Here is a 14541-nt window from a genome sequence, read left to right on the forward strand (position 1 = left end):
TTATCTGGAACAAACTTCCAGAAAACTGTAAAAGTGCGGAAAGCCTGAGTTCCTTTAAATCAAGACTAAAAACACATTTGTTTAGGATTTCGACTGTTCTAGTTAAACAGTTCAACTAAAACATATTTTCTTTAGTCCAACTGTTTTTAATATTCTTTTTTTGTTTCTGCATTTTTTATTTTATTTTATTTATTTTTTTTTTAATTTTTCCTACATGCTTTGATTCTGTTTTATCTTCCTGTATTTTAGTCATGTAAAGCACTTTGCATTGTCTTTGTACTGAATTGTGCTATACAAATAAATTTGCCTTGCCTTGCCTTAAAAAACTGGATAAACACACCTTCATTTATGTTAAAATGCAACATCCTACGTGAACACAGGGTTTGCTGATTTAATATTATTAGTAAAAGTGTTATTTTAATAGTATCCACTGAGTCATTTGGAAATGAATCAAACATGAAGTAACTTTTTTTTTTTTTTTCAGAAACAAAAATAAAATTCAGAAAAGAGTTTCTTCTGCATATTATTATTTATTTTTGAAAATTGATCTTTACAATACCAGAATTGTCCCACAATTTTATGTTTGTTTTATATTTTTTTAAATAACAAATCAGCTCATATGATCCATTACTTAAAGTTTAAGAAGCCTTATTACCAAATAGTTTTTACGCCTTGCTTTCCAGCGGTGGAGTGGTCACAGGGCAGCAAAAAGGTGATGCGATCACCTGAGGGGTTTAAAAGCTGCCACCAGGTGATTGACATGAGGCTGTCACACACACCCTGCAGCACACCCACAGACCCTCACCAGGCATCAAACCCATTATCACTCCTTTACTTACCTGGCTTTCAGTAACTTTTCTACTTTTCGTCACAGACTCAAGTCTCCAGCTTCTGCCTTTCATTATTTATCTGCTCCTTTGGTTATAACCTCTAAACATATCTTTCATAGAGTCTATTTTATAGATTCGATTTTTGTTACTCTCAAAGAAAAGCAGTGTACTCTAACTTTCATCTTGAAGCTGTCTTCAGAACAGCTCCAAATGACACAAAACTCATATGAGTGAGTAGAACATGATGTAATAACATAAAATAAAGGGCCCAGTGTAAAAAAAATAATACCGTTTCCCTTTAAAACTAAGTTCTTCTGACTCTCCCATCCAAATATCATGGCAGGAATCAGGACACATCAGACCAGGCAGCTTTTTTCCAATGTTCTATTGTCAAATTTTGATGGGCCTGTGCAAATTGTGGCCTCAGTTTCCTGTTCTTAGCTAACAGGAGTGGCTCTATGTGTGGTAATCTGCTCCTGTAGTCCATTGGCCTCAAGGTTCGCCATTTTGTTTGTTCAGAGATGTTCTTCTGCGTACCTCGGCTGTAACAATTTGTTATTTGAGTTCCTGTTGCCTTTCTATCAGCTTAACCAGTCTGGCCATGCTCCTCCTCTAGCATCAACAATAAAAAATAATATTAAAACTTAATAATAGTTATTTTACTTATCACCAGAACAAGGCTAATGGTTACATGAAGTAAGAGAATCTCCCCTTCTTTGTGTAACTGTCACATGATCCCTTTTTTAATTCATACACCGTGATGTGATGGATTTCAACAGTACAGTGCGTTGTTACCATGGCAGCAACAAAGATGCTTTTTTTTTCTTTTTAAATATTTTTAGATAAATAAAGTACATAAACCTTTGTATCAAAATAGTCTTTCTCTACCTTAGCGTTTTGCTCTAATAAAAAAAATATATATTATTCATTTTGTTTTTATGTCACATTGGTTAAAAATATACAAAAGCATGCAGAGACTGGGCTGTCGGTTCCATTCTGCTCTGGGGTTTCCGTGGAGACAAACCATAAACAAACAGTTTCAAAGAACTCTGTCAGACACAATAGCTGCTCTTTAGAGGTGAGACAAACGAAAAAAGAGACTATGGAGGAGCAAAATAGCAAGAGCAACCAAATTCCCCATTTAGCTTCTTACAAATTAGCCAAACTGCTACATGACTGTGAGATTGAGAAGAAGGCGCTGGCTGCTCAAGTTGAGGAGCTGAAGGCTCAACTGTTAACTGCCAAGTCTCACGTCGAGAACAGCCGAGAAAAAAAACCCAGACTTGCTGCCAATCTGCAGGCGCAACGAACTGAGATGGAACAACTGCAGAGGGAAAATATCAAAATATCTTCCCATAATGCCAGAGGAAACCGTCCAAAACAGCAGAGAGGTAATAATTTAATTTAAAAATATTCTATTAATTCAAAGGGAGATTAAAAGTGGTATGTTTCTTATTGCATCAGGGAGACGCAGCAATGCAAAGATGTTAAGCTATCCACAAGAAAGGCTGATGGAAGAACTGACTGAGAGCAAAATCGGGAATGTCTTGAGCAACTCGAGGATTCTGACAGACCTGGAAGATTTAAAAGTTGCCTACAAAATGGAGAAAGAAAAGAACGTGGCCCTTCAGCAGGAGCTGGAGCAAACTCAGAAGTATCTCCTGCATGAAGATAGATTTCATGCAGAGAAAGCGTTAACAGACCTGTTTCTGATCAGGAAGCTAAAGGCTGTCATAGAGGAGCAGCAGAACAATGTCTCTGACATGAGGCCGCTGCTTAGCTCTGCTGGGGACAGTGAAGGTCTGACCTCTGGGCAGGACCCTCTCCAGCTGCAGAAGGAGGATTTGAAGACCACTCAGGAAGAAAACGGCGCTGTGTTTAACACACAGGTCTCCAAGCTTCCATCAGACTCTGCTTCCTCAAAGGGACTTCCAACAAAAACCAGGAACGCATCGATGAGGAAAACCTTACACCGCTTCCTGGGATGGAAAAAAACTGGAGAAGAATACGACAAAACCAAGTCCTGCTGAGACCGCAACCCCAGGCTAAACATCAGTCATTAAAATACTTGCATCTAATGTTCTTGTGAAACAGTTTATCCTAAAAGGTTCACTTATAACCAAACAACTTTGAAGTATTAACACGTAGGAGTTTTTCTAATCTTTTTAGCTTTTTAGGTGGTTGTGTTTAAATCAGACTAAATCTTTACCTTTTCTTCTAATAGAGAAGAAAATCTGTTAAATCACTTTTTTGATAAAGAGATAACTTTTAGTCCCATTTATATTTGTTTTGACTGAGACTGAGTTCATGGCTTTCCCGAGGTCATTCAGGAAGCTTTACATCAGTTCTGATGTTCTGATGAACAGTTTAAATGCATCATTAAGAGGCCAAAATCAAAACACTTTCCCTTTAACAACACAAAAGCATATTGCCTTGTATTAATCAAGCTGTTGGTGACCTATGGTGTTGGGGATATTTTCTTGGCTAAATTTGGAGTACCAATTAAACATTAAGTCATTGCCGCAGTCTACCTGAGTATTGCTGCTGACCACATCCGTCCCTTTATGACCACACTGGACTCATCTTCTGATGGCTACTTCCAGAAGGATAACACACCATGTCATAGATCACAAATCATCTCAGAGTTGTTTCTTATACATGACATAAGTTCAGTTCACTTATTTCAAATGGCCTCCAATGTAACCAGATCTCCATCTAGTAGATCACCTTTGGGAATGGGAGATTTGCATCATGGATGTGCAGCTAACAAATCTGCAGCATTTGCTTGATGTCATCATTTCAATATGGAGCAAACTCTGACAAGTGTTTCTAGTACTTTTTTGAAACTATGCCACGAAGGATTAAGGTTCAAAGTTCTGAAGGCAAAAGAGGGTCCAACCTGGTACTACCAAGGTGTATCTAATAAATTGGCAGATGAGTGTACTTAAAAATATATTATCTAGGGAAACATAATGCTGAGTGACATTGATCTGATGGAATGTACTAACTCGCTAACATTTTATGTAGTCCGGGCTGTCATTATCTGCTCTGAAAGCTGGCCTTATTTGCTCATTTCACTCACCTGGCTAGTTCTGCACAGTTCCTAATCATTTCTGATGTCATCCACCTCTAGGTTCTGCTTTATATTTTGTCCAGCCCAGCTATTGAGGCCAAATCATTGTTTTGTGTTTGGTTCTGTTAGTTTTAGTTAGTCCAACGTTCAACGTTTATTCTCTAGCCAGTGGTGAGAGCGTTTCAGCATTTCCTTTGTGATTCTGATCTTCCCATTCCGTTCCTCTCATCCACTGGCCCTGTCTGTCCCCATCTGATCTGTTTGCCTGAACCATCCTTTGGACTCCTACTGGATTCTGCCTGTCTGTGCGTTTCTGTCGGAACCTCTGATCGAGCTGAGGTTTCCTGGATTCCTGTACTGTTCCTGCCAGCTCTGTCTTCCCCTGACCTGAATCGGCTTCCTGCAAGTTCTCCTTTATAACGACTCATGAAAACTGTGAGACACAATTATGAGTAATTATGAGTTATTCCATATTGCGGAAAAACTGAAAAAATTAAGTTAATAGGAAAACTACAACATATTAAGGGCAATCTGTTCAACTAGACATCAATCCTTTTAAGAGCAATCTTACACTCTAACCTGCTGAATGCATTTGATCTGAACAGAAAGCTATAAGGTCTTAATATGCACAAACTTATACTCTAGAACAGGGATAATATTTAAAGTAGCAGCAGCAACCCAGACTGACAGCAGCTCATTGGCTAATTTGTATCATGTGTAGCTTGGTGACGGACACTCCGGAGGGCTTTACCATATTAACAGGAGAGGCGGCGCAAGTGAATTTAGCCACTGTCGTCGGACAACATACGGTAATTTATAAATGTTTTAAATCCGGTTGGGTCCATCTTCAGACCATGGTCCGCTACTCCGCAACCTCAGCTCTAGACGGCCAAATTGATCATTGTTGATAAATAAAAAAAAAAAGTGTACAAGAACTAAACACAATGTGTCTGGAGAGAAGAAAACAAAACAACACCAAGTGCTGAAAGGTCAAATGCAGAACCTGGCAAGCTTTGAAATAAACTGACTGACAGAGAAAGTGTTCTTGGATTTGCATTGAAAGTTTAGTATATTACTGCTAAAGCAGTGGAACCTTTGTTAAGCAAGAAATAGGTATGAAGTGTCACCGCAGACAGTTTTGAGGAAAAACCATTCCTGAGTGTCACTAATGGTTCCTCTGAGACATGTTCAGGTCAAGTTCTTTTTCCTTTCTTTCCAACTGTCGGTCTCTCTTTAGGTCGCTATACTTCAGTGATTTTTTTTGAAGACCTGAGGCAATGTAGAACTCAACCTGCTGTGAAGACCTGTTTCTTCAGTGGAAAAGTTGTAAAAGCCTAACAGCAGAGCACACACTTCAACTCGGACAAATGCCACAAACCTTAGCCCAGGAGCAAGTACAGAGGGTCTTCCCAACTGTCTCATTTAAGAAAGAGTGCTTGGAAAGGAGAAGAAAGGGTGGGCAAAGTGGCGCCAGGCAGCGGGCCGAAAACCTTTCATTCACAACCACGTATAAAGTCCCAGAGGAGTCCGCTGAGTCATCAGCACAGAAAGAATGGGGGTGATGGACAGAAAGAACAAAATGAGGGTAAGGTAGCCCTATTCAGTGGAGATGACAGGTACAGTCACCTTTGTATGCATGTGCATGTGTCTACATCTCTATGTCTTTTGCGGTACATGTCAGGCAGTGGAGGGGGAGGGCGGGGCAGCGTCAGTGTCAAAAGAGAATGTGTGGGTGTCAGTTGAGTATGTCTAAATACCAGTGCGTAGAATAACTCAGAAATCACCGGGAGCACTAGCTCATGTTAGAGAAAAGGCATGAGGAAGTGAGGAGTTGAAAAGTTCAAGAAAAGCTCTCCAAGATTAAAGGTCAAGTAAATGTTTTGGCTCAATAAAGTTAAACAAGCTTGAGATTTGGGGTAATATTCTGAGAGAGAGGAAAATTACATCAGCCAGCCTTTGGCTTGAAAAAAAAATCACCCGTTCTCCATTGTTCTTTCACGTTTTCAAACATAAGGAAAACTCAACTTTAAAATAAACTTTTCCTTTGATTGTTTATCAGCAATCAGTTGATTCTGATCCATACTATGTTAAACCATAACATCAAAATATGGTGTTAGAGATCCAACGCTTGGGTGAAAGAATCTGTCAACAGAAGATCTATTAGTTATACAGTCTACTGATAGGTTGTTTTATTTTTCCTAGAACAGAGGAAAGCTCTCATTGGGTGAAAGTTTGTCACATACTATGTGGAAGATATAGCAAACACAAGAACATCATCTCCACATTGAGAAATGCTTGTGGCTACATCATGCTGTGGGAATTTTTTATTTTTTTTGGCAGCAGGATTTAGAAGTGAAATCATTTGGAAAAACCTTTGGAGACTTCAAATGACAAAAGTCTCCAGAGGTTTGCAGAGGTTTCCCTTCCAGCTGAACAGTGACTCCAGCCATACATCCACAACTACATGGAATGGTGAGGATCAAATCATTTTCATGTCTTTCATTGAGTCTTTTATATCCCAATGGGAAATTCCATTGGGACCAAGTCGCACTTAATTGGTGACTTAGCAACGACACTGTCAAGGAACGCTATGGACAGCGGAAACATGCAAGAGGAGGAGAGTTTAGTGTCGGAGGTCATGGATGATTCTCCTCCGTCATCCATTTTTTATTTAGAGGAGGAAAGCGGGACGAAGATGCTGTGGAAGAGGATGCCAGGGCGGCAGAAGCTTGGTTTGGTGTAGAAGGCTTACAGCCGTACATGTTTGAGCCCTTGCCTCGCAACGCTGCCAGTTCTGTTAGCTCTACGCCTGCTGAAGACACAGATGTCCATCCCTTTGAACACTGGGACAGAACTCAATGGGAAAGGAAATGATTATTATTTCTTATTTCAACCGTTGCGTATATTAGCTGTGACATATGACTCAAGATGCTATGACCGAAAAAATTGTATGGACAGATGACCGTTGATATATGATTGGCTGAATTTAGGTGTACAGGCTGACGTATAACTAACTGGCCTGTATAAGATAACGGGAAAAAAAACAGATTTCAAGACAGGATTTTTTTTTAAACAGAAATTTTCTAAATCATCTGATAAAGAGTACATTTATATACATGTTTAAGCCAGAATGATCTGACATTTAAATATGATTTCTCTCTGACTTTAAATAAATTTATGTTATGTTTCTCATGCAAAGCAACTTAACTTGACCTGTTTTAGGAAATCAAATGGGACAAAAACTTCAGTTTCTAGATATGCAACGTTGGCTGCATCATACCCCAAAAATGCTTGCAGCAGTGAAAGTCAGTACAAAAAAACTTTTATAGAGAAGGGATGAATAAAACTAGACCTTATACATTATTTGTAAAATATTTGTTTGGTTTGTTTTCTTCTACTTCCTAATAATGCACTAAGAGCGCTAGAAAAGTCCAAAAGAAAGTAATGTAGTCCTTTTTCCCTGTATTTACAAAGGTCTAAGAGAAAGAAATTCACAGGGAGACAGAACGATGAGTGGATCCTCCTACTAAGTAGATGTGTAAACGTCATTAAAGGAGGTAATGGATGGAGGAAGGTGGGAAGGGGGTAAATACCTTCAGCGACTCCACAAAAGGTATTTACCCAATGCCTGAAGCAGAGATACAAACAGAGGCTTTTAGAAATACCTGAGTGTGCAGAATTAGGAAAAAAAAAGAGATGTTCAAACAGAACATTTATTGTAAGATCTTGATTAGGCAGTTTTAATGTCTATTTTTTTATTTGCATATCAGTTTTAATAAAGTAGTAATGGTTGCCTGTTAATCTAATAGGCCTAATCTATGGGAAGTGTTTTACTCAAAGTAAATGAGGATCTGCCCTGCAGCACAACCTGCAGCCAGGAAAGACAATACTTCCAAACGGACAGCACAATTGCTGACTGACTTCAAGGAGTCTGGAGTTTGACCTCGTCACGCCAAAGGGAACTCATGACTGCTGCTTTGTTTACGTTGTTGGAGATTTTTCTCTTATAGGCCGCCTTGGTGGCCTGTTGTTTGCCCCTCACCTTCTGACAAACAGAGTTATAAACGTACTGTGGGACACAAGCAATCATACATATTGAGATGGATCTGCATCAAGATGGATTAAAAAGTCTAAACACCAATGGTTTTTTGTTCATAGTTAAAATAATTATTATCAAAAGAACATTAAACTAACAGAAAAAATCACTTCTGAGCAAATGTTTAGTTATTTGTCACGATATTCTGGTCCTGTGTCGTCTACTGACATCAATATAAGGCTGATAATTATAATTTTTATCTATACCATAATTATAATTAATTCAAAGGGTTATTTATTGGTTTGGAAAATTAAGAGTTCCTTTGAACATTAATTTTTCCCCAATCTTTTAACATTCACTAGAAATAAGTAACAAAAGAAAAGTGAAATGTGAGATATATAAAAATAATTACAAATAAAACCAACATGCTATACTAAATTGAACATAAATTACAGACAATAAGACTTTTTCTGTAGATGAAAAATAATGAATAGGAAAACATTAATATTGATTAAGCAACTTTACTTAACTTTAAAGTACTAAGTTACTAAAAGCTTACATCTAATCAAAATTTTGTTCTCATTCAAACAATTTAACAGATAGTGTTGTGTACTATAACATAATTATTGTGCCAATAAAATATCATGATGTGCATCATTTACTTCACAAAGGACGAGAAGGGAGAAGGGAAGTGTTGTCAGTGATGAGGAGGTCATTTAACAGGAAACATTGTAAAAATGGGTGTAGCGGAAGACCACCTTAACTAATCCCATAACAAGTTCTAGAGAAGTGTGTGCAGTGATACTCATTAGGTAACATTGGTTATAATTTAAAATATGGCTGAATTGATCTTAAATGTAAAAATATTTACAGAAAAACTACTCTTTCATTGTCTTATTTTTATAGAACCCCCAGCCACTAGGTGGCAGTGCACTGCCCAAGAGCCTATGATTAAGTTGCTTTGCTCCACCGGCAGCAGCAGAGCAACAAGATCTTTTGAGGTTTTCAGAGCTATATAAAAATAAAAATCACAATTTAAGGTCTTTGTTAATGTATCAGGATATATTGTGGTAAATCGTATCGATACAAATGCATCATGATACGTATCGTATTGCCAAATGTTTGCCAATTCACACCCTTATTAATGATAATGGTAAACAGAAAATATTATTTTTAAATGGGCTAAAAGTGCTAATTTACCCATGAGGCTGTTTTTTTCATAGATTTGCATGTTATCTTTTTTTTTTATTGAAGTTGATCCAGTAATATGATGTCTTAAAGGTAGTGTGGAGGATTTTCACAATTTTTTTTAAAAGATCCGCCCTCTTCACGCGTGCCGAAACGTTCACAAGCTCATTTCTGCCTCCTGCACGCTCTGTTAAAAAGTTGCTGTTCTCATAGCTCATACAAGCTTACTGTGTCCGAACATGCGGCCTTAGCCCCAAACCCCTCAATCACCAAATAGAGCGGGGACTATATAGCAAAATCAGTTAAATGACCGTTCGGACAGATGACCAATTTTTGCTCCATTGGTTACATAACTCATCCGCCACCGGGCGGTGTCTGCACCATGTCTGTAATTAGTCTCTGCTCTCCGGTAGCGTCAGCCTATGGCGATAGCAGGACGCTGTAATAGCAAATCCTATAAAAGCAAAGCATTCTGGGATATATCTGCCTCTTCTGAGGCCTTTCTTTTCTTCTCAAATACTTTGCGGACACTTTTTCTATTCAACCCTCGGCCATTTTCAACGAACCACGGTGAAAACGGTGAGCTTCATTGACTGTCTGAAAGCGTAGCTCATCACAGATATTCGCCTGAAAGTGCGCATGTGCAAAAAAGGTAGCTAACGGAACGAGCACATAGGATGGCTTTAGGTAAACATATCACCAGTATCCTCTATACTGGAGGTCTTCAAAAGGGGGGCCGTGACCCCTAGGGGGTCCACGGGGGTACTGCATGGTGGTCGCGAAAGTTTTGGTTGTTTAGACTTTTTTTTTTTTATATTCCCACCTGCAATTTTTTCCACTAATTGAATGTCTTTAAATACACATTAACATGAATTCAACGCACTATAATAAGCAGATAAATGGAGGCAGAAGATGTCTTTCAGTCATCAATGCACACATTCAGCGACACACAGGAGCTCTTTCAAGCTGGACATCGTTTCATTCACAACACCTGTCCCATCAACCAGGAATGAGAATCAGAAATACTTAAATTACCTTTTGTTACATTACTCTATATGTAATAGAGGGACTATAGGACCAGTTTGATAAAACACAATATCATACAATATATATTATTAGGGGGTCCCTGCTCCATCTTGCCATCAGTTTGGGGGTCCTTCGCCTGGAAAACTTTGAAGACCCCTGATCTATACCTTTAATTATCTTTAGCGTTTTTTTTTTTAATCTAATAATATTTTACTCAGTTTTTACTCTAAATTTTCTTCAGTGTTTCTTCCCTGTGAAGCACATTAGTAAACATCTATTATTATGTTGCTCTTTTAATAAATGTGTCACTGACTTTCGCATCCTGATCCCCCCCCCCCCTGTGATTCTTGGCCAGAATCCATTTGTCGCTACTTGAAACACATTTCTGTAGAGTTAGTGCAAATACTTTGTGAACACAAAATGACAAACTTGTGAGCAAACAGCCGAGGGTTTACACAGCCAACAGAAACATTGCTCTCTCTCTCACTTTGTGTAAAGAGGACAGCGTTCATCTCAGATTAACTGCATTCTGCTGTTTCTGCATAACACTTTTAGATTTAACATGTTATTATTTTTTTTTACCATAATATATATAATAATGTCATAATAGTTCATAATAACTTGTTACGTTTGTTTAATTACAGCTTCAGATTTTAATGTAGCTTAGATATTTGTAAAGCTGAAGGATTTTTTTTTTATGTTTTACAATAAAGATCTCAAAAGTGTGATGTGCATTTATATTTGCACTTGGGATCAATCTGCATCCAGCTTTCCAAATGTATTGACTGACATTTTGTACATTCTTTGCAAACCCAGCTTGTGATCATTTAAATTTGCTATATTAAATGCACTTTTCAGATCATTCCACATAATCTTAATTATTATTTTTATTGATTTAATAATTCTAGCATAGGGTTTCACAATTCAAGTCTTCAACGTTTTCCAAATCCTGGTTCTGGATGCCCACTGTCCTCCATGTTTTCAGCTTCTACCAAGGGTCAAGGAAAGATGCCTCTGCAGCACTTCATGACACCCTGAACAGAAAAAAACAATCAGACAATCATTTGAATCAGGTGTGATGGAGCAGACATATATTTTAAACATCCGAGATGTGTAATTTCAGTTAAATCTGATTGGACAGCTTAGGCCTGGGCAATAAACCGGATTTGTAACCGTCATTCACTACCATAACTGGCGACAATTTTCCCATGTCAGTAAAATAAATAAACTTAATTCTGCTGTTTTTCCAATGTTCAAGGGTGGTTGGTATTTCCATTCCCCTTTTAGACACAGCAGCGTGTGTCTGATCACGTGACTCCACCCATACAGACAGAGCGCAATCGAAGAAAATGGCGGATGAAACCGGTGAAGAAGTGGCTAAAACAGCCGTTAACAAAATTAAATCGGGCGAGAGCAGAGATGAAGCTGAGCGTGCAGAGAAGAAGTCGAGAGTGTGTTGTTAGCGTTGAGTGCGCAGAACACCGTTTTTGAGTGAGGGTGTGCGAGTTTAACCCATGCACATTTTTCTAACTGCACGCTCAGTTCGACAGCATCAAAATTACACCATAGATGTTGAAAAAAAAGAAAACCCGAAATGCAAAGTCTGTCTGAAAACTGTCGGGAGCATCCAAAGTAACACATCCAAACTCCAACAGCTACAGCAAAGCCGCACTGTTGAGTTCAAAGATTGCGCAAAAATGTTTGGAAGAGAGGTAATATTTTTCTCCTCTTCAATGAGTCATTGTTGAATGTTTAAACCTGAATGGGTACAAAACTTATATATTTAATTGAAAGCAATATGTGATGTGAATTATGCAATACATTAATTATTAATAGATCAGATGCATTTCCTCCAGATGCCTTTATTTCTGATAGAGGAGCCAGAGCATTTATCGTGGACTTATCGTTATCGATGTAAAACTGCCCAATTTATCGTGATATTGATTTGAGGTCATATCACCCTGCCCTAGGACAGATATTAGTCTCTCAACCTGTCCTGTAATTTCCCCACGATCTCATTGGTTTCTCTTCAGGATTTACCAATCGCCTCATTCTGATAAATATTCTCCTTGTCCTGCTTCTCAGTAAATGTGGACGGCCAGATCTTGGTAGGCTTGGCTGTAAATTTATTTTGTAGGCATTTGGTTGCATTGGATTTCTAATAAAAAATGTAAGATTAAAGCAGGTTAAATGTATTTATGCTGTTCATCCTACCCTTTTTAGATTTCTGTTGGCGCAAAAAACTTGAAGACTTTTCCCTCATGTTTGTGAAGTATTATTTTTTTCTCTCTGCAAGTTATAATAACACAATCCTAAACACTGTATAAGAAAACACTTTTGCGTCTGCAATGTCCGGGGGAAACATGTTTGGTAATTTAGAGCCAAAATACCTTTAGATACAAACAAAAAACCCATCAAGGGGTCAGGAAGGAGAAGTCCTTTAAAGCTGTTGTCAGCTTTACAGAGAGTAAAATGAACCCTGATAAAATGAAAGGTCGGATGAGCTTGCTCGAGACCTCTCAGTGGTCCTATTTAGCCGTCACACACTCACACATGCGCTGTCTGTCACCTCCCGAACAAGGCCGCGACACCTTGGACACTTCTCAGTGGGCAACAACTCCTTCTGCTCATCAGTCTCTCTGACAGGTTAACGTGGCACAGAGTGGTAACCGATTGATCCCACTCAGACCAAGAGGTATGTCTCTTTAGATGTGACCTGAGAGATGGACTATGGTTTCATACCTCTGCTTTGCCACAGTATCTTCCCTTCAAGAAAAAAAAAATGTTTTTCTCTCTGCTCTTACCTTATTCATCAGGTTTTATTTGTCTTTTTTTCCAAACTGAAGGGCAAAGAGGTCAGACATACTGAATGCAATCAAAAACGACGAAAAGAAAACAGTTTGTGACTAAATAAAAGGAAAAGTCTTCACTATCTCTTCCTACTTACTTACTTCTGCCTTAATTGAGATGCACAATGACTCCTCTTAAAGGAATAGTACACCCAAAACATGATTAGCCTTCATTTTCTACTCACCCCCATGCTGAACAACACTCTGGAGTACTTTTTTGATATCTTAAATGCATCTGGAGATCTGGGAGGCTTCTTGCTGTCTGCTGACATTCAAATAATGGAGGTCTATGGTGACCGAGACAGAAAGGTCCATAAAAGTCCACAAAAAACGTGTCAATATTCCTCCATACTGCTCGTCCAATGTATTCCAAGTTTCCTGAGTGGGTAGCATCCAGAATTTACTCGAAACGAAGTCATTTAGAACGTTTTTAGAGCATAAACAGTAGTGTATAGGATTTCCTAAAAGCGCGTTCACGAGTCTACGGAAACCGCGGCAGACCAAACCAGATGAAAGTGCGCATTCAGCGTCTGCTCTGCCGATAATGCAAGCGTAGAAGAAGAAATGTGCTGTTTACCTGTGCAAAGAAAGAAACTACGAAAGAAAAATGTCTGAGGACTTCAGTGTTAAGGAAGAGCATGAGTTCTTTGCCGAGCTGAATGCGCACTTTCATCTGGTTTGGTCTGCCGCGGTTTCCGTAGCATCGTGAACTCGCAGGCGCGCGCTTTCAGTTAAAGTTATTATTAGTTAAAGTTATTAGTCCTTAAAAGAATATCAAGATAGGTTTTAAATATGGAACCTGGCTGTGGAATGGCTGATAAGGGCATCTCCAAAAGTATAGTGAGCCTTAGTGTGTTGTGTAAGATCCCTGTGAGTTTAAAAACTGACTCACCAGAGCCAGCACCTGAACTGGGTCAGCCCTCTAACCACAATGACAGATTAAAAGGATAAACTCTGGACATCTTCTTAAAGTGGCCTTTTAAGATGATCCAATACACCCATCTTATTCATGTGACTGAATTGATTGGACGGCCTCTGGCCAGTCATTAGAAGTGAGCCAACAGGTTCTTGAAGATTATATACTAATTGAGCTACAGCTGGATCTTCATCTTTCAAATATAGGAGATTAACCTGAGGTAACAGTATCTGATCAGAAGGAAGGCTTTAATATTAGACTGCTTTGATAAGGAAGAACAATGCGGTAAAAATCGGATTTAATTCCATAATAATCTGGTGTTTTCTATACATTTATTTCCTATATCTGCTACTGACACATCAGTAGACTCCTCTAAAGGTCTGTTTACTTTTTATAGGTTGAGAGTGCTTTCAGGGATGGAATTATAATTAATTATTGACTGTTTGTTTTAGAAGACAATGTTTTCTACTCAGAGGGATGGTTGCAGCAAATAATTTTTTCTCTATTGATTTTAACAAAAAATATGAAATTCGCACATTGCTTTGAGTTTAAATAGATTCATATCTACTCTTCATCTGTTTGTAACATCTGTTAAGCTTTTTCTGATACCCAAAAACTTATCA

The 14541-nt window shown here is 38.4% G+C and overlaps 2 protein-coding genes across 3 annotated transcripts in view; one reads left to right on the top strand and one right to left on the bottom strand.

Annotated features, from left to right (window-relative positions):
- Positions 1-14541, bottom strand: part of LOC119798097 (WD repeat containing planar cell polarity effector) — a 124692-nt gene that overhangs the window by 98572 nt on the left and 11579 nt on the right. The gene's annotated exons all lie outside the window — the stretch shown is intronic.
- Positions 1933-2860, top strand: LOC119798107 (myosin-9-like). The gene is made up of 2 exons (XM_038307453.1): positions 1933-2221; positions 2295-2860. Exons 1-2 carry the CDS (start codon positions 1933-1935, stop codon positions 2858-2860), a joined length of 855 nt encoding a protein of 284 aa, XP_038163381.1.

Source organism: Cyprinodon tularosa, unplaced genomic scaffold (assembly GCF_016077235.1).
Source record: "Cyprinodon tularosa strain WSP-4 unplaced genomic scaffold, ASM1607723v1 ctg61, whole genome shotgun sequence".
NCBI lineage: Eukaryota > Metazoa > Chordata > Actinopteri > Cyprinodontiformes > Cyprinodontidae > Cyprinodon > Cyprinodon tularosa.